We start from the raw sequence: 21,125 nt of genomic DNA on the forward strand, positions 1-21,125 counted from the left end.
AAATGGTTTCAATTGAGTCAAACATTTTCAAATATGTTTTAATCATTTTCAAACAAGTTAGAATACTCCAGGGTAAAAAATATCGATACTTTTTATCTAAGTATCGATACCTCTCTGTTAATCGATATCAAATTGACATCCTGGAATTTGTAACCTCTGCTAGGTATCGATACTGTTTATAAAAGTATTGATAAATCCCTCAGGTATTGATATTCCTGCTCCAACGATTACTAAAATCAGCATTGATGACAAAAAATATCTATACCCTTTTAGTAGGTATCTATACTTGTTGCTGTAGGTGAAGTTAATAACCTGGTATTTCATCCCCAACGGTTATATTCACTCTCCCCCCCCTTTAGGGATTTTCGTCCCCAAAAATCTTACCAGAAGAAGTTACTTCCAACTCTTATGAAACACTTTCACTAACTTTCCAGAATCACAAATCAATTTAATCTTACATATCTCTTTTCAATAAATATATCTCTATATCATACTTTCTGAAATATAGATTTTTCATTCCGACTATCTATCTTCATACTCGTGAATGCATAGAATTTATTTTCTTAGCTGAAGACATGCTTAAATACATATAACTCAAATCACATCTCGATAATTCAGTTTATTTTAATAAAACAACTGAATTGATTTCAATTATCAAACACTAACATGTCAAAATACTCTTTTTCTTCATGCTGAGGATACAGCTCAAACACACAATCTTTCAACATTTTTTTTAGCATGCAAATCAGAGATCCTTTAAACCGTATTAGTTCAAGGAATTAGATATTCTGATTGAACTCATTAACTTTATTCAAATTTACCTGAGGAAAAATTCCATCATACAATTTTGAGCTTATGCTCTCATTATTTATACCCTTGCTGATGACAATTCCTTACACAAAAATCAGTGAAGTCTAGATACCAGAATCACCACATTTCAGCTCTGGAATTTCATCGTAGCAAAACAACACACTTTCTAAATATGCATGCAAAACAGGACAATAACGGGTCATACACCGACTAGACCAACAGGACTTTCGTCTAACATCTTCGTTAGCTAACATTCTCACAACATAAGAACTCTATCAGAACTGGACAATTATACACATATCTCTGGGGATAAAAGAATATATAGAATATCTAGAAAAGATCATCGTGTTCATTTCGACTGTAATCGTCACACACAGGCATCTTTACCACTTAATTATCATTTCTCTGACTAATTCTGTTATCACAAACCTTACATTATTCTATTCACTAACAAAAATCAATTCAGAAAAACTTCCAATTAATGCATACATTCTTTAGGCATCATACTTGAATATTTTGTCTCATCAAATTTAACTTCTTCTTTAACCGTGACGTTACATAATCCGTATAATCTTTAAAATAATCTGATATTTCTTTTAAAACTGAGTTCATTTGTTACACTATACTCAACTCTGTTTGCATTATTAATTATTTGACCACTGAACTCTTTAGTTCACATTTATGAGCTTATTCAACATGATTCTCGTATAAATTTCGTCATAAAGCAATACTAATAAGGGGGTGATAGTAAGGTCATAAAGCATTTAACTTATTCTCATAAATACATACATATATCTATAAGACTTAACATTCATCATCAATGTAATACCATCATAACCACCTAGTTCATGCATATATTTTCTCACATATAGGGGTCACACGCCTGTGTGTCTACCCGTATGAAAAAAAAATCAGGCTATTTTCCAAGCTTTATTTTTCACCCATTTGATCTTTTAACTTCACCATTTGTTCATTTTATAGCTATATCAATAATCATCATTTTCTTATATTTCAGATAAATACATATAACCATACATAAGCATGCAGATCACTATTTCTTCTTGTCAATCACAATTTCAAATGACAGATTCATGTAAATGAGCTCAATACCATTATCTGTTTAACTTCTATCACTTAAATTCACATACACATAATTTATTAACATAACTTGTCAAACATGATCTCTGAATGGTGAGATCACATAATTGAGCTCAATTTCACCGTTCAATATGTTTTATCACATAAAATTTACTTAACACTTACCACAATTTGTCAAATTAGAGAACGTCTTACGGAATTGAGTACTTCATTTTCACATCGCCATAATATAACTATGGTTTTGCACATCGTCACATATCACACACCGAAGCTATAGCTTACCTATGGTCTTACACGGAAGCAATAATAACATTTTCACATGTTGCCATGGTCAAACCATGTCTTTTCTGTCAATTCATCACATATCACTAAACAAAAGTACTCATTCATGCATTCTACTCAATTTGACCTTTTAGTTCTTCTTCTTCTTCTTCTTTTTAATTCATATACTTGAGTATCGTTTTCAACATTATCGAAATTAGCTCGGTTGAGAAAGCATTCCTGTTTATGAGTAAAACAAATCTCATCAGAGTCGAAAGATATCACACTATCACAGGTTATATAATGACATGTATTTCCAAACTTCACATATGCTACGTTTGGTCCGAAAATCGATTAAACCGTAGCTCTGATACCACTAAATGTAACACCCATTACTCGTATCCAACACCGGAATAAGGTACGAGGCATTACCAAAACACATACACTTGTAAACGTATTAAACCGAGTTATAAAATTTCATCTAAATTAAAACTTTTAAAATAATTAACATGCTTCTATAACTTTTCACAATATATCCTCAAAATATTATAATCATAATAATTAGGGCCTACGAGACCCAATACATACTCATGCAATTCAATGCTTCATTTCCATTTCATTCAATTGCAATTTCTCATGCTCACAATTTAAATCATATCAATAGCAATTTCCATTTAATTCACATACAATTCAATGACATTAAGTTCAACACTAATACGTATTTACCATTTATCTCAATGTTTATCGATAATACCATTCAATAACACATTTATGAAATTCTCAATTTTGCAATGAAAATATCACTTTAGCTTAAATAACAACATCATCCTGTTATAAATACACAACCACTTATCCATTTGCTTTAATTATTTTGGGCCCATTTGTCACTTACCATCCTTAATCAAATTAGGGAATGGTTACGGAAAATTGAGTACTTCACTTCCTCTTGGCCATAGTATAACTATGGTCTTACGTATGATCACTTATCACTTGTCCCTGATCAGATAAGTGTAGCTAGGCTACCACTTATCACTTTGTCACTTGATCAGATAAGTGTAGCTTAAAGCTACCACTTATCACTTTGTCACTTGATCAGATAAGTGTAGCTAAAGCCACCACTTATCACTTTGTCACTTGATCAGATAAGTGTAGCTAAAGCTACCACTTATCACTTTGTCACTTGATCAGAAGTACTCAAATCCGGCGTTCCGCTCAATTTGATCATTTATTCAGTTTTCACATTTTTATTCTATTCTCTTTTCAATAATAAATATATATTTCATCATACATGATATAATTCATGAAATTAACATTTAATCGTTAAATTTCAGCCATATGAACTTACTATTTCATTATCTTTCCACACTTGTTCCTATGCACATCACACAAGATATAAACATATCATTCAACCATAGTTGCAAGCTAGTGTATTTAAACATAACTCTTTTGGAACTAACCACATGATAAACCATTCATGACATTATTTCATGCCAAATCATATACCGAATATACCATACACACATACTATGAAATTTTATTTTCACACATGAGCTTAAACAATGACCAATAATACACAAATATAAGCATAATTCATATTTCATCGTTTATTAGTTATAATCAAACATATGACCAATTATACACAAATCATTCATATATTTCCCATTTTTCCTCCACCTCCTCTCCATTCCTCATCCTTAATGTGTATAACACATTTAAACAACATTATTCGTACTTTCACTATTTTCTTGTATGTAAAATTCAAGCTGTCCGTCTGAGTTAAAGTCACTAAATTATTTTTCCCTGGAGCTACAGAACTTAAAATTAAGATCTGTAAATTTTTCCCGAAACTAGATTCACATATATTCTTACCATAAAAATTTCAGAATTTTCGTTTTAGCCAAATAGTACATTTTATTCTTTAAAGTTTCCCTTGTTTCGCTGTCTGACAGTTCTGACCTATCTTCACTAAAAATTAATTATCTCATTGTACAGAATTCGGATGATGTTTCCATTTATTTATTTTGAAAATAGACTCATTAAAAATTCTAAGCATATAAACTATAACTCATAATTATTTTTGTACAATTTTTAACAATTTTCCAAAGTCAGAATAGGGGATTCCGAACTCATTCTGACTCGGTCTAACTAAACTTCAAATATTTCAAAATTTACAATTCCATTACTTACACCGTTTCTTCTATGAGAAACTAGACTCAACAAGATTTAATTTAATATTATATTCATCCTCTAATTAAATTCCCACAATTTTGGTGATTTTCAAAGTTAGACTATCTGCTGTCCAAAACGCTTTAGTGCAAAATGTTGATTTCCATTTTGCCCCAAATTTCACAGTTTATACAATTCGGTCCTTTCTCAATTAACCGCTCAATTAATCTAATTTTCTCAATTAATACCTTACCTAGACATTATAAGTTGTTACACAACTATTGAAATTCAGAATTTCCACATATAACTCTATCTTCAAACTCTTTTACTATTAGGTCCCAAACATTCACTTTTTATTCAATTCTTTCAATAAAATCAGCATATACTTCCAGCACATATTCATAGAAACTTTCAACTTCTTTCATAGAATCAAAAACTAATGAATTCAACAAGTGGGCCTAGTTGTAAAAGTCACAAAAACATAAAATTTTCAAGAAATAATCAAGAATTGAACTTACCTGCAGTAAAAATAGGAAGAACCAGCTTAAGCAAACCCTTCTATGGTGTTTTTGCTGATGAGAATGCAGAAAAATAAAGAGAAATCTAGATAATTTCACTTTGGTCCTAACTTTATTAAGTAAATTTTGCAATATTCCAATTTTACCCTTAATTCTCCTTACTTTGTTGCTGATTTCATGCCTTTGCCGTCCAGCCCAAATAGACCTTGGGTCTATTTGCCTTTTAACCCCTCTTCCTTTTATCATTTAAGCTATTTAATCATTTCCCATAATTTTGCATTTGTTACAATTTAGTCCTTTTTGTTCAATTAATTATCGAAACTTTAAAATTTCTTAATGAAACTTTAATACTAACTTTTTAACACTACATAAATATTTATAAAAATATTTATGGCTCAGTTTAAAATCCCTGAGGTCTCAATACCTCATTTTCGATTCTAATTATTTTAATATTTATTTCTAGTGTACTATTCACTATTTCAAAAATTTTCCTAACTTCACATTTAACTTATACTCACTAAATTAATAATATTTTCTACCCATTTGTCGAATTTAGTGATCTCGAATCACCGTTCCGACACCTCTAAAAATTGAGCCATTACATTTTTCCTCGTCGGTTGTGGTCCCAAAACCACTGCTTACGACTAGACCCAAAATCGGTCATTACAATATTCACTTCTACAACAACCACAACGGTTAGAAAGCAATTAGAGGGTATAAATATCATCTTCCAAAGGTTTAGCAATAACAAGAGCAATGTGCAAAGTTTAAAGATAAATCAAAACAACCTAGAGCTTAATTCTTTCATACATTTTCTTATAAACACTTGTGAGCTTTCATTGTATTCATTTAGCTCAAGTGTTCTTCTTTGTATTTGTGCTTAATTGGCAAACATCCTGTTCTTATAAGAATTATTTCTTTGTTTGCTTATTTGTTTCTTTTTGAGAGAGGGTTAATTCTTAAGGTTTGGGTAGAAATCTTAATGGAGTCGTATATTAAGATTTTGGGGTATAAATCTTAAGGGAGATTGTAAGGTTAAACCTTATCCTCAAAAGTTGTCAAATTAGTGAATTTGGGAAAATCCTTAATTGTGGTAAGCTAAAGTAGTGGAGTAGGCAATTAGGGCCAAACCACTATAAATCTTTGTGTTCTTTCTTGCACAATTTTTATTGCTTCCACCACAACATTTCAAAGGCTAATTCAACGTCTCTATCAGTATTCTCGAGTTGGTCCTTCTGAGCTAACAAAAATCATCTCACACATTAAACAACAAAATCATCCATAACATTATTAAAAAAAATCTCCAATAATATCATACTTTACTAAATATATAAAATGAATGTTTAATAAAAACATACACATAAAGTTGTGTTCGTGAAACTTTTAGAGATTTTGTCTTTTTTCTTTAGTTTATTTGTTATCTAAATTCTTTAATATTTATTTAATAGTTTTTCTACTTTAAAATTTGTTATATAAAATAGGAAGAGTATTAGGTATCTTGGCGGTGTTTATTTATTTATTCTACAAGTAGCTTTAAAAATTGAAAATGTTTCTTTTATTTAAATATCTATTTTTTACAAATATTTTACTATACTTTTATACGACACTTGTCAACCCTAACCCTACTTGTGGAGTCTAAAAACTCCTTTGGCGATGTACCAAATATTTTCCCAAAAAATTAATTATATATATTATAATATAATTCATGCACCAACCGTGCAACGAATTAGGCGAACGAGCCAGGTTACAATCGATATGTGTTGGATCTGGTGCCCTAATTGTAGTATTTTCGTTTGTAAACTTGTATTTATTTTCAAACAGATTGATTTAATAAAATTATTCATGAATTGCATTAATACCCTTTGTATATTGTCCTCAATGGTTTTGCATGCAAAGTAAAGTGGAAACAAATATTAGCTCACTTGGTTATCTAATGTTTAATTAATTCTAAGTGATATTATGTGGTTGGATCGTGTACTGAAAGACAACTTATATTAGTAGATGAACTTAAATATGTTCTTAGTTTAATCGGAAATGAGCAAAATGGTTGAAAGGCTAATATATTGTCTATCAAGTCCAATTTGGAAGGTGCTTTGTCTTGAGCATTAGAGAGATGACTCCGGAAGATGAAGACATATATGTGGCTGATTGGATAGAGAGTACATCAACAGGACCCAAGTAGAATAGATCTTGAATCTGTTTATGAATTTATTAACTTGTGAAGTTCATAATGTGACATACATTAATCTGAATAAATGATGAACTATATATGCATGACTCGTATACTTTGATGTAAGTAAAATCGAGTTCAAATAGATAAGGAACTAAAAGTTGGTGTGCTAGGTATACGATTTTTGCAGTATGTAGCATCATTCACAATAGTGGAATTCATAGCCCAAGACATGGTTAAGCGATATCCTCTTATTGACATTACATGATATATGAAAAGTAAATGTGGCCACGGGTCGTTTATATTTGTGATAAATGACTTAATTACTATTTGATTATAATTGACTTTTCATGAAGGAAAGTGTAATAGTTACTATGAAATAAAATAGGATCATATTGGGAGAATGGATTTATCCCAAAGATATTTGCCTTTTAACCCTCTTCCTTTTATCATTTAAGCTATTTAATCATTTCCCATAATTTTGCATTTGTTACAATTTAGTCCTTTTGTTCAATTAATTATCGAAACTTTAAAATTTCTTAATGAAACTTTAATACTAACTTTTAACACTACATAAATATTTATAAAAATATTTATGGCTCAGTTTAAAATCCACGAGGTCTCAATACCTCATTTTCGATTCTAATTATTTTAATATTTATTTCTAGTGTACTATTCACTATTTCAAAATTTTCCTAACTTCACATTTAACTTATACTCACTAAATTAATAATATTTTCTACCCATTTGTCGAATTTAGTGATCTCGAATCACCGTTCCGACACCTCTAAAAATTCAGGCCATTACATTTTTCCTCGTCGGATTTGTGGTCCCAAAACCACTGTTCTGACTAGACCCAAAATCGGGCTGTTACAATATTCACTTCTACAACAACCACAACGGTTAGAAAGCAATTAGAGGGTATAAATATCATCTTCCAAAGGTTTAGCAATAACAAGAGCAATGTGCAAAGTTTAAAGATAAATCAAAACAACCTAGAGCTTAATTCTTTCATACATTTTCTTATAAACACTTGTGAGCTTTCATTGTATTCATTTAGCTCAAGTGTTCTTCTTTGTATTTGTGCTTAATTGGCAAACATCCTGTTCTTATAAGAATTATTTCTTTGTTTGCTTATTTGTTTCTTTTTGAGAGAGGGTTAATTCTTAAGGTTTGGGTAGAAATCTTAATGGAGTCGTATATTAAGATTTTGGGGTATAAATCTTAAGGAGATTGTAAGGTTAAACCTTATCCTCAAAAGTTGTCAAATTAGTGAATTTGGGAAAATCCTTAATTGTGGTAAGCTAAAGTAGTGGAGTAGGCAATTAGGGCCAAACCACTATAAATCTTTGTGTTCTTTCTTGCACAATTTTATTGCTTCCACCACAACATTTCAAAGGCTAATTCAACGTCTCTATCAAGATTCTCGAGTTGGTCCTTCCGAGCTAACAAAATCATCTCACACATTAAACAACAAAATCATCCATAACATTATTAAAAAATCTCCAATAATATCATACTTTACTAAATATATAAAATGAATGTTTAATAAAACATACACATAAAGTTGTGTTCGTGAAACTTTTAGAGATTTTGTCTTTTTTTCTTTAGTTTATTTGTTATCTAAATTCTTTAATATTTATTTAATAGTTTTTCTACTTTAAAATTTGTTATATAAAATAGGAAGAGTATTAGGTATACTGGCAGTGTTTATTTATTTATTCTACAAGTAGCTTTAAAAAATTGAAAATGTTTCTTTTATTTAAATATCTATTTTTTTACAAATATTTTACTATACTTTTATACGACACTTGTCAACCCCTAACCCTACTTGTGGAGTCTAAAAACTCCACTGGCAGTGTACCAAATATTTTCCCAAAAAAATTAATTATATATATTATAATATAATTCATGCACCAACCGGTGCAACCGAATTGGGCGGAACGAGCCAGTGCAATCGATATGTGTTGGATCTGGTGCCCTAATTGTAGTATTTTCGTTTGTAAACTTGTATTTATTTTCAAACAGATTGATTTAATAAAATTATTCATGAATTGCATTAATACCCTTTGTATATTGTCCTCAATGGTTTTTGCATGCAAAGTAAAGTGGAAACAAATATTAGCTCACTGGTTATCTAATGTTTAATTAATTCTAAGTGATATTATGTGGTTGGATCGTAATACAGAAAGACAACTTATATTAGTAGATGAACTTAAATATGTTCTTAGTTTAATCGGAAATGAGCAAAATGGTTGAAAGGCTAATATATTGTCTATCAAGTCCAATTTGGAAGGTGCTTTGTCTTGAGCATTAGAGAGGATGACTCCCAGAAGATGAAGACATATATGTGACTGATTGGATAGAGAGTACATCAACAGGACCCAAGTAGAATAGATCTTGAATCTGTTTATGAATTTATTAACTTGTGAAGTTCATAATGTGACATACATTAATCCTGAATAAATGATGAACTATATATGCATGACTCGTATACTTTGATGTAAGTAAAAATCTGAGTTCAAATAGATAAGGAACTAAAAGTTGGTGTGCTAGGTATACGATTTTTGCAGTATGTAGCATCATTCACAATAGTGGAATTCATAGCCCAAGACATGGTTAACTGATATCCTCTTATTGACATTACATGATATATGAAAAGTAAATGTGGCCACGGGTCGTTTATATTTGTGATAAATGACTTAATTACTATTTGATTATAATTGACTTTTCATGAAGGAAAGTGTAATAGTTACTATGAAATAAAATAGGATCATATTGGGAGAATGGATTTATCCCAAAGAGATTAAGGATATCGTATGATGGTAACACACCTTTGACAATGTCATTGGATGAGCACTGATTAAGTAGCTTTCGTAATGGTATGTTATTAAAAAGAGCTCAGTCTCGATACTATAGTGGAATGACTTCGTTACTAAATGAGTTTATAATTAATAGGCAAAAGGTTGGAACTTAATTATAAATCATTTGAGCCCTACTCATATATATCCACTCGGTCCATCCGTTAGCTCGTTGAAACCATAAATGAATTGCATGTTAAATCATATGAACAAAAATATATAAAAGGATAAAGTTAGAGAAATGTGTTACATTCGAAAATGAATGTGGTTTTACTAAGTATGGAAATGACTTGAGAATTAATTTAAGTTATTCAAATTATTATTTAATTAAATAATTGAACTTCAAAAATGGAATTAAATTAATTGATCATGGTGAATCCGTTGAATATAGAAATTAAATATATTTTTCTTATAGATTCTTTTACGGTAATGTTGTCATCACTTAAACAAAATTAGAACTGGGTTGAGAAAATTGTTTAATTAAAAAATAATTTATTTAAATTAATAAATAATATTTATTTTGGGAAATAGAAAAACATGTATAGGGTTGGATTAAATTATAAAGTGTTTGGTTAAATGTCTAAGAAGCACATATAATTGGATTCGATATAGAAAAGACCTTAAACTCCTCATATTAAGTATGAGGGGTGGCAACCCTAGTATTATTAACTAGGGTTAGTCGCCCATTTTTCCTATTTCAACTAGGAGATCAGTTTTTCTATTAAACAAGTATTATTTGTATTCTACTAATTTAACTAGGGTGTCACTTTTCTCTCCCTATAAATAGATGTCATCAGTAGGGCAAAAACATACAACAAGATATATACAACTTTGAGATGTTGTTTATTCGGCCCGAAAATAATCAGAATTTATTTCTAAGTATAAATTCTATTTTCTGAGAATAACAATTTTATCGGTTTCCATAAGAGAGAGAGATTTATTTTCTACGGAAAGTAAGAAAATTATTTATAGTTTTGTGTTTGATTCGAAATTGTTCGAGTCCACACTTGAAGCAATTCGTGGTATGAGAATGACGGAGAAGGTCGTTCGGTTGAAAGTCTAGAACGTCTAGGATCCGTCTCACTCAAAGCACACGTATTTTTTAGGGAAAAGTGTCACATCTCGAAAATTGGGTTAGTATAATCGGGGGTTAGTGAATTGAAAATCGTAATTAGGTTAGATAATTAAATAATTAAGGATAGTTAAACAATATATTAAAATAATTAGAATTAAAAATTTTAGGTTAAGAAATTAAAATTGAGTGTTCGAGAATTAATTTGGTTAAAACGAATTTAAAAATGAGACTTGATTTGAAAATAATTTTGAAATTGGCTTTAATTGAAAACCAATGACCAATTTGGAAAAGGAAGAAAACTGTAAGTGGTCAAAGGGGCAAATGCCTAATTTTTAAAATCTAGTTGGCTATTTAAAACCACCCACGTTTCTTCCCTCTCATTCTTCATCTCTTCAAAAATTTTGCCAAACACCAATTCTTGTTTTTTCTCTTGAAATTAGTTCATCTTTTTATTTCTAAGCTCTTCAAACACAAAATATCCTTTCAATTTCAAAGAATCCTTATGATTTCATCCTCAATTTCTCTAAAGTTCTTGACATGTTCAAACTCAAATTAGCTTTATAGCTCATCGATTTTGTAAAATTGAGGTAACATTCTGACTTTTTCATGATTAAACTAAGTGTGTTAGCTTTTTAAATTGAGTTTTAATCAATTAACTCACGATTTCAATATATCCTTTGATTTTAAGTTGATTTCAAGCTCGAAAATGGTGGATCCCATTTTATTGAGTTAAAGTATTGTTTCAAAGCTTTTTTCAATTTATTTTGATCCTATTAGAAGGTTTTTAATCCTAAGTTAACAAATCTTTAGGTGATTTTGATAGATTTGAATGATCTCTTCACTTTATAATTCTTTTGGCTTAATTTTTTCGAAAAAATGAGATCCATAAAATTTGACTAAATTGAAGGTTTAAATATGTAATTATATCATATTTAGGAAGATTAGGATCGAAATTAAGGTTTAGAAATAAGACTTGAGTGGTGAAATCGTATTTTCGACAAAACTAGCTAAGTTTTCAGTATAGAGATCTAGAGGCTTTGATCTGTAATTTTAGAGTGATTTAATCTTATTTGCTATTGTTTGTAATGCCTTTGTATTGTGTCTTATGTGTATGTAAAGTGTCAACTCATTTGGGAGCCTCAACAAGCAAGGACAAAGGCAAACAAAAGCTCATTTAAGCTTGTTGTGGAAGCTAGTTGCTAAGGTGAGTGATCTTGTGTGCTATAGTTAATGCACAAAACCGTGAGTTAAATGGGGCTTAGGTGATCAAATCATCTAATCTAAGTCCTTGAAGTAAGTGTTCCTACTTTATCTTTGTTAATCTATAAACAAGCTTACTTGTGTTATATTATGCTAAAGTGTGCGATATGTATATATGTATTGGATATATGGTTGAATATGTCTTGTGGATAGCTGGTATTACATGCATCTCTGATATGAAAGTAAATTTGGCTCAATGAGCAAAGTGCTAGCACTTGTAGTGCAATATGTAAACATGTGTAAGTGTTTGGCCATGGTAAAGCATGATATGTGTAGTGTGTATAAACCATAAAATAAATGTATGAAATGGATATATTGGCCTTGTGACCCTTTGAAAATATTGGATATAGTTGGAATGCCATAGGATTTGAGTATTCATTTATATGTTTTGTTATTTGGACATGTGGAGGGATAAGGGAATGTAAAGCATTGCTCCATTCATGGGACATGTTGGTGTGTTGGAAAGTGTTAGCTTTATGCTACACTTACTTGGGACATGTAGACTCATTTGAGTCATAGTGTGATATAGATTCGAGTATCCAATAAGAGCCATTGTTATGCATTTTCATCTTCACAATTTGCCAATGTATCAGTTGATATGATATTTGATGATGCTATGTCATAAGTTTATTTAGCATGCTTGCTTTAACTCTTGTGTTTGTGAATTATTGTAGCATCTTGAGTACTCATTGAGCTTAGCTAAGCTTACACTCTCTTGTGTCTATTTTTGCAAAGAAATAACTTTTTTGGAGTGTTGAAGTGGGCAAGTTTGATATCCAAAGGCAAAGGCATCTCAGTTATACATGCGAGATGGTTTTGGTTAATAAGGGATGTCAATGTGGGTTTATATTAAAGGATTAGACTTTGGATTTGTTTTGGTTTCTAAATGGACTTTCCATGGACTGTTTAAGGACTTTTATAACTATTTTGTAGATGTTTTAATTGCTTGGATAACTGCATGAAGTATGTTAGATGAATGCTTAGTTAAATTGTTGAATAGCATGCATGTGATTTATTGATTTATGGTTAAAATGGCTTAAATGATATGTTGAGGGCTTGGACAGATGCAAAATGACCAAATGGCAAGGATGTACCTTTATTGCACTTTAAATTACCTTATATGCAAATTTGTTGTGTTGAATAAATTGGTTTGAAACTTTAGAAAAGCATGTTAGCTTAGGAGATTGATTTGGATGCCAAAGCATGTTAATGTGTGATCTTGTGTGTTTGAGCATGATTAATATGATTTAAGTATGCTATATGATATGTTAGAATAGGGAAAATGACATGAAACCACGAATTGGTATGTGCATTTTAGTGTTAAAGTGTTATATGTAAGTGCTAAAATTTTTCTGTAATTTTTCCAGTCGTGTCGCGACAAGACCTATAGGATGTAGCAACGAGGGCTTGATTTCACGACGTGAAAATCGCATGGTCGCAACAAGATTTTCAGAGTGTTTTGGGCATATTTTGAAATTGTTGCAAATAAGTCTTGATTTTTACACAATAAAATTGGAGGCCTTAAACACCACAAAATGCTTTAAAAATTTACATGACATGGATTTAAAAATTAAATTTCAATATGTTAACTTCCATTTATTAAAATGGTTTATCTGGATATTTTGTAAAATTTATGTTTTAGTCCTTAAATTTGGTTTTGAAATTAAGTGAGTTTTAAAGGTCGCTTTAAGCTAAAATTTTCACAAATGGTTTAAAATAAAATGCCCAGGACACTTGTTGGATTACTTTTATGATTTATATGTTTTTCGCCAATGATGTACAAAATGACAATTTTACCTCTGCTATTAAATCGCTAATTTGTGTTAATCGAAGTATGATTTAGGCTTGCATGACTAGAACTACTTGATTAAACATGGTTTGATGGTGTGATGGTTGGTTTTATGATGTGTTTGGATTACTGGTAAAGAAAAAGTCACATAAGTGACTAATGTGATGTTCTGAATTTGAGTCAATTTGTTCTGGCCAAGTTTGGGGCACCACAAAAAGTTTATTGCTATAAATATCAGAAACTAACTTGGTTTTTAGAATTTTATTTTTTTGTTATGCAAAAAAACCGTTTTCAAACCAAACATTTTCTAATAATATAGACAAAAAAATTTATCGGTGTGGAAAAGAAAAACAACTATTTCGATTTATTAGTGGAATGGTGTACACCAACCGGTGCAACCGAATTGATGAGGAATCGGCTAGATTGGCTGCCACACCTTAGTCGTAGCACACAACGCAAGCGATCACACCAAAACTTGTCTATAGGCAACCTTAGAATCGTTCCAATCCTGGTGATAGCAAGCAATAAAAGCAACAACCCAAGCAATAGAGGTATCAATAGCATTCCAAAGAAGCAAGTTCCTAAAGTACCATCTACTCCAATAGGTCATGCCAATAGTTTCGAACAAAGAACTATCATAGAGCAGCAATAAAATTTAGAGCCACGCAACTAAGGTTGGAAGAGATGGAACAATGTCAGATAAGGACCACACATTGACAATAAGAGGACACCGTAGGAAGATATGGTTGACATCCTCAAGTCCTCCTCAGCATGCACAAAGTAACAAGATAGTACAACCCCATTCAGCTAATCGACAATGTGTTGATAGAAAAGCATGTAGACAATACCACAATAACTCTTTAACTTTTGGTACAATGAGCGAATTCCAAATCTGCAACCAAGGGCCCTCAACTTGACAACTTAAAGAACTAGCTAAATAATCAAAGGCAAGTGGGTAGCCAAACTTCACTATATAAATACCCGCTTGTCGTAGTTCCAAATTAAAGAGTCAAGAGGCTAGACCAAGTTGACTGGTAGTTGCAAAACATGCCTAGCATCGATCGTGACCATCAAGCCCTCAACCAAGTCCCTATCCCACTCTCTATGGTCAGCTTGAAGGAAATCACCATAACTAAATCCTTTATGTTGTTAAGGGGTGTTGAAGTAACAAAGAAATTAGAATTGTCAACAAGCCACAAATCATTGTAGACTGATATCCGATTGTCATCTCCAAATCACCACCTAGTACTTTCAAAAGTAAGAGTTCAGCTGCACAACTACTTTTCCACACAGATAAGGGGTTATCTCCCTTAGAAGAAGCTAAGAACTCATCCCACAAAAAATATCTAGTTTTGAAGAGTCTACTAAGAAGAGAATCTAGGTTGGAGAGAATCCTCCACTCTTGCCTACCAAGTATTGCAATGTGAATTTCGAAAATCCATGTTGTTGAATTTCTTTGCCACACAAAGCCTACCCAAAGAAGCCCAATGCAATCGTGCAGAGTTACTCGAATTTGAGCTCGAGTTCATCAACTTTTGGAAATTATCTCAAATGTTGAGGAAAAGCATAAAAACGCTCATGCAATAAACCGGTGATACTTGGGCCACCGTCCTAATCGCTGCCTCCTTCCAAGCCGCGAAAGGAGCCGATTCTTCCAAGTAAAAATTTATTTCTCATAAAAAATTTAAGTGGATATTTTGAAATGAATTTTTTATAAACTTTACGTGTTCCCCTTCAATTTTCATTTGTCTACTTTTCCGCCTGCCGCTACAGTGGATTGGTTTGTGGTTTTAAATTAGATTCCCAACAAATTGGGATTTGATTACATTTCATCTTTAATTTTTCTTACATCATTTTCTTTTCTTTTTGTTATTATATTATAATTAAGTGAGCAAATCCAATTTAAATCTTGAACGAGTCAACCACAGCAGAGCCACCCTACAGTCCTTCCGAGCCCCGTCCGTAAGGCCCGACTGGGGTTCCAACCTCGGAGCTCACCATCTCCGGCAACTTCCTCTACTCCCCCTTTTGAGGCTCGTATCGTACGGATGAAGTAGAAAAAAGAAATTAAGAAAAAAAAAAAACATCATCAACAGGGAGAAGCATATTCACTCTCTTTCTCTCCCTTTCGTTTTCATAGTTCTGTGTCAAATGCTTGTCTTTGAGCCAAAAAAAAAAGAAAAAAAAGAGCTAATTCAGAAGAAGGTACAAGGGCCACCTGCTTTCTTTACTTAACTACTACCTATTTCTTACAACTGTTGCCTGCAATCCTTCCAAAAACCCAACTTCTCCTTCACTCCCCTCTTATCTATATATCTCCTTTTCTTCTTCTTCTTCCTCTCCTCACCAAGGAAATCACAATTTAGCTTCTAACTTTGCCTTTTTTTTTTCTTTTCATCTGCAAATCTGGTCCTTTTTTTCTGATGCTGGAGAGTTTGGGTATTAGATTTAAATTAGTTTGAAGGGCTTTCGAGTTCTGGGTTTTCCATTTTGGGGTAACACCCAGGTTAGTCAAATTGTGGACATCACGGCTATACACAGAGTTTACCGGCCTCTTCTTATTCATGCCCGATCTGTACGACGTAAGAGTTGTGTGATCGAGAGGAACCCTGCGCCGCACGGCGGGCGTGGAGCTTTGCCTTCTGAAGGCGGTAGTCCTTCCGATCTCCTCTTCCTTGCTGGCGGCGGTGTTGTCTTTTAGAGTTTCAGTAGTTGGTATAGGTAGCTTTTAGTATAAAAAAAAAAGAAAAAAAATTACTATCGAGGAAGCTTATTTAGATCGCTCGTAAGAATAATTTGGTGGTGGTGGTGGTGTTTTTCGTAGTCGACGTTGTTGTTCTTTGTGGGTTTTCGTTTTATTTGAATTTTTATTGGACAAAGAAAGAGGTTGTAGCAAGATGATGCTCAGGATTAAGAGGGTTCCGACTGTTGTTTCGAATTACCAGAAGGATGAGACGGAAGAGACTGCTCGCCGCAGCAGTGGGTGTGGAAAGAATTGCCTTAGAAGCTGCTGCATCCCAGGTGTTCGTTAAATTTACTTTGTAACCTTGTTTGTTTGAATAGATTGTGTGTGTGTGTGTGTGTGTGTGTTTTGTAGAGATGAAGTTTAACTGGAACTGGGTTTTGGTTTATAGGAGCAAAGCTTCCTTTATATGCTTTCAGGAAACTGAACAATATTGAGAGTGAAAATGTTGTGCTTGGAATTGAGAACAAAGATCCCCCTGTTGCTTTTCTTGACTCGCTCATTCTTGGGGAGGTAAAAGTTTTCTATTAAGCTTGTCTTGATTACGATTAAGATCATTTTCATGGCTGATGATTGTTAATATGGTTTTATGGTAGTGGGAAGATCGGATGCAAAGAGGGCTCTTTCGCTATGATGTTACTGCCTGTGAAACCAAGGTCTCGTTTGGCCCCTTTTCTATTCCTTGCTTCAATTGTTTACCTGCAAACAAGCAGAAATTTTATGGTTAATTGAGTTGTTAGTACCATCAAAGTATCGTACGTTTATCATTGTTTAGGTGATTCCTGGTGAATATGGCTTCATTGCCCAGCTGAATGAGGGTCGCCACCTTAAGAAGAGGCCAACTGAGTTCCGTGTTGATAAGGTTCTCCAGCCCTTCGATGGGAACAAGTTCAACTTCACCAAGGTCGGGCAAGAGGAGGTTCTCTTCCAGTTTGAAGCAAGTGAAGATGGTGAAGTTCAGTTCTACCCAAGTGCTCCCATTGATGTTGAGAATTCTCCAAGTGTTGTTGCCATAAATGTATGTTAACGCTACTAGAATAACTATCTGAGCAAGAGTGTTAGACTTGTAAAAATAACATTGTTCGCATGCAATTTGACAGGTCAGTCCTATTGAATATGGACACGTGCTGTTGATTCCTCGAATCCTTGAATGCTTGCCCCAAAGGATCGACCGTGAGAGCTTCTTGCTTGCACTTTATATGACAGCTGAAGCTGGGAATCCATATTTCAGATTGGGTTATAACAGCTTGGGTGCATTTGCTACAATCAACCACCTTCACTTCCAGGTACTAACCTCTCAATTTGGTACTTAATGTACTTTGTGCGACTAAGATATATCTATCTGTTAGATATGGTTTAGGCGACTAACTATTCCAATTGTTGCAGGCTTACTACTTGGCTGTGCCCTTTCCCATCGAGAAAGCTCCAACGAAGAAGATAACCACTTTGTATGATGAAGTGATAATCTCAGAGCTTTTAAGCTATCCGGTCAGGGGTCTTGTCTTTGAGGGTGGTAACACTCTTCAGGCCTTGTCTGACACTGTCTCTGATGCCTGCATTTGCCTTCAAGAGAACAACATACCATATAACGTCCTCATCTCCGATTGTGGAAAGCGGATCTTTCTCGTTCCACAGGTAATAAGCTTAAGTGTAATTTATGCTTCTTGGCTATCTCCATGATATTGCTAATTCTTACAATTGATTTTGCAAAATTTCAACTGAACTAACAGTGTTATGCTGAGAAACAAGCTCTCGGGGAAGTGAGTCCAGAGCTTCTGGATACCCAGGTGAACCCAGCTGTGTGGGAAATTAGTGGGCATATGGTGTTAAAAAGGAGGAAGGACTATGATGAGGCGTCTGATGAAAATGCTTGGAGGCTCCTGGCTGAGGTTTCTCTCTCTGATGAGAGGTTCCGGGAAGTGAATGCACTCATCTTTGAAGTCATTGCCAGTGGCAAAGATGGCATTGAACATGCTGCTAAGAGTCTGCCTAAGGAGCCCAATACTAAAGCTGAATCCACTGAAGAAGAAAGCGCCATCACCAAAACCTCCCACCACGCTATGGTGGGTGGGACACAAGAATGCGTTGTTCTGCAGTAGGAACTGGCATTCCACAAACAGAACCATGTTTCTTCTATGTTATAGTTTCTACTAAGCCCGTTTGGCATGTATGATTGTGTATGGCAGTGGTAGCCTAAATAAAGCAAACATAGTTTGCGGTGGTGTAAGTTTTTCATTAAACCTTGGACTTGTTGATTTGATGATGTACTATGATTGGATAATGTAAAATACCAATTAATGTTTGTGTAGTTTGAGCTGTTAAGTATATTTCTTTTTGTGCTGGTGTCTAGGTCACTGCTTCCCTTAACCCAAAATATAGTTGACCGAACCTTACCTACCTTGTTATTTTTGTGATTCATGGGATAAAGGGAAACACTTTACCCACCTATTCACATCAAATTATTATTATCTATATACCACACCAACAATTAAATTCAAAACCAAAAATACAGTAGAAAGTCAAGACTATTATGTTTAAAAATTTAACGTTTTAGTCGGTATTTAAAGGTTGATGGTTAAATACGACTTTTTAAGAAAAAATTAAAGTTAAATTTAACTCAAAAAATAAAGATTAAATTGCTAAAAGATTAAAATCCACATACATGATGGCAGTAATAAAAAGTATGTTTGGATGTATTAGCATCACATGTCTTTGATAGAGCCTCTTATCCTGGATCAAAAATTTTATGGCTCTCATAGACTTCTGGACAGTCAAGGACTTGTAGTAGTATAGATGAAAAGAACATAAGATGCCCATTAATCTTCCATCATCCTTAAGTTCTTTTATTTACTCTTATTATTATTAAAATATAATTCAATTCATTCATATCTTAAAAATTATATAAAGAAAAATCTAAAACCAATAGAATATTTAACAACTTTTTTTGTTGGAAAATTTAGAAGAACTTTTTATTTTAAATAAAAATTTAAAAATACAATTGAAACTATTCGAGTTGATTGAATTGAAAATTGAATATAAAACTTAATTGATTTGACAAAAAAAAAAAACAAAAGAATATCATAACATGAGAGTAATATAAATTTTTGGGCTTTGAGTAATCAAGAAGTTGTGAAGTGTTTTAACATAATCTCTGCTTACTGTAGGCAGAGTTGTATAATGGAATTGTGTGTTTGAGCCACATAATTGTGATGTTGGATTAATCTGACTTGGTATAATGTCAATTCACCAAATATTTTTATTTTCTTATTTTCATCTTTAATTTTTTTATTTCACCAACTTATCTTTCATCTTCCCTCTATATATATACCTACCCTAATATTTTCGATTATTTTATTTTTTAGGCTTATTGCACTCACTATTTTTATTTTCTTATTTTTTTATTTCAATTTAATACTTAAAGTATGCTTTCGTTCATTTTTATGGACCTTGAAAATATATTATAACCTATCACAAAGCGTGACATTTTTAATGTAAGAAAATAAATATTTTCTTTTATTTAATGTATATACACATTAAAAATATAAAATGTAAAATTTTTAAAAATATGATAATTACAAATAAATTAGTTGTATTATTACATAAATTTTAAATTTTGAAAAAAATAAATTGTAAAAAAAAGAAATTTAAAAATAATTTTGTTATAAAATTCTAAAATATATAATATTAGAGAGGTATTTCAATTTCAATTACTTGAAATTTAAATACTTTTATTATTATTATAACATTTTCAATTTTACATATTGTTTTAAATTTTAAAATTTATAATTATATATATATTTTTATATTTTTAGTCAATATAATATATATATATATATATATATATATATATAACATTAAAAGAAAATGTAGTATATTCTAATGGTACCAAGTGACAGGTCAACACCAATCAATATTGGTCAATGGCCAGTCAACTTCAATCAACCAAAATTTTTTTGGCTTTGATCGATCATTGACCAATGTTGATTGTGACATTGACTAGCATTGATTAGCCACGTGGCACTGTTAAAATACACATGTCATTTATTGTTTTCTAATATTATATATATATATATGTTATATTGATTAAAATTGTAAAAATCATATATAATGTATAAAATAATTTAAAAATAATTTTTATAAAATTCCAAACCATATAATTACAATTATAAATTTTAAAAGTCAAAATAATATATAAAAATTAAAAAAGGTATTTAAGATAGAAAAAAAAGAGACAAGAATTGAATCCTCAAACACTAATTAAACTACTAATTAAGGAAAGAGAGACCTTTACCATCCCTAACTCCAATAATTTATGAAGAAATTTTTTTAATACATGAAATAAAATTAGATTTTATATTGGACCTCCCTTAGGGC

At 31.9% G+C, this 21,125-nt stretch overlaps 1 protein-coding gene across 1 annotated transcript; it reads left to right on the forward strand.

The window, feature by feature from the left end:
* Positions 1 to 15,963: 15,963 nt before the first annotated feature.
* On the forward strand, positions 15,964 to 19,059 carry LOC105781073 (GDP-L-galactose phosphorylase 1). Its single transcript, XM_012605650.2, has 7 exons — positions 15,964 to 17,029; positions 17,143 to 17,264; positions 17,348 to 17,407; positions 17,527 to 17,769; positions 17,852 to 18,037; positions 18,138 to 18,386; positions 18,482 to 19,059. Exons 1-7 carry the CDS (start codon positions 16,906 to 16,908, stop codon positions 18,848 to 18,850), a joined length of 1,353 nt encoding a protein of 450 aa, XP_012461104.1. The 5' UTR covers positions 15,964 to 16,905; the 3' UTR covers positions 18,851 to 19,059.
* The last annotated feature ends 2,066 nt before the right edge of the window (positions 19,060 to 21,125 follow it).

The sequence above is a fragment of the Gossypium raimondii genome, chromosome 1, assembly GCF_025698545.1.
Source record: "Gossypium raimondii isolate GPD5lz chromosome 1, ASM2569854v1, whole genome shotgun sequence".
In the NCBI taxonomy this organism is placed as follows: domain Eukaryota; kingdom Viridiplantae; phylum Streptophyta; class Magnoliopsida; order Malvales; family Malvaceae; genus Gossypium; species Gossypium raimondii.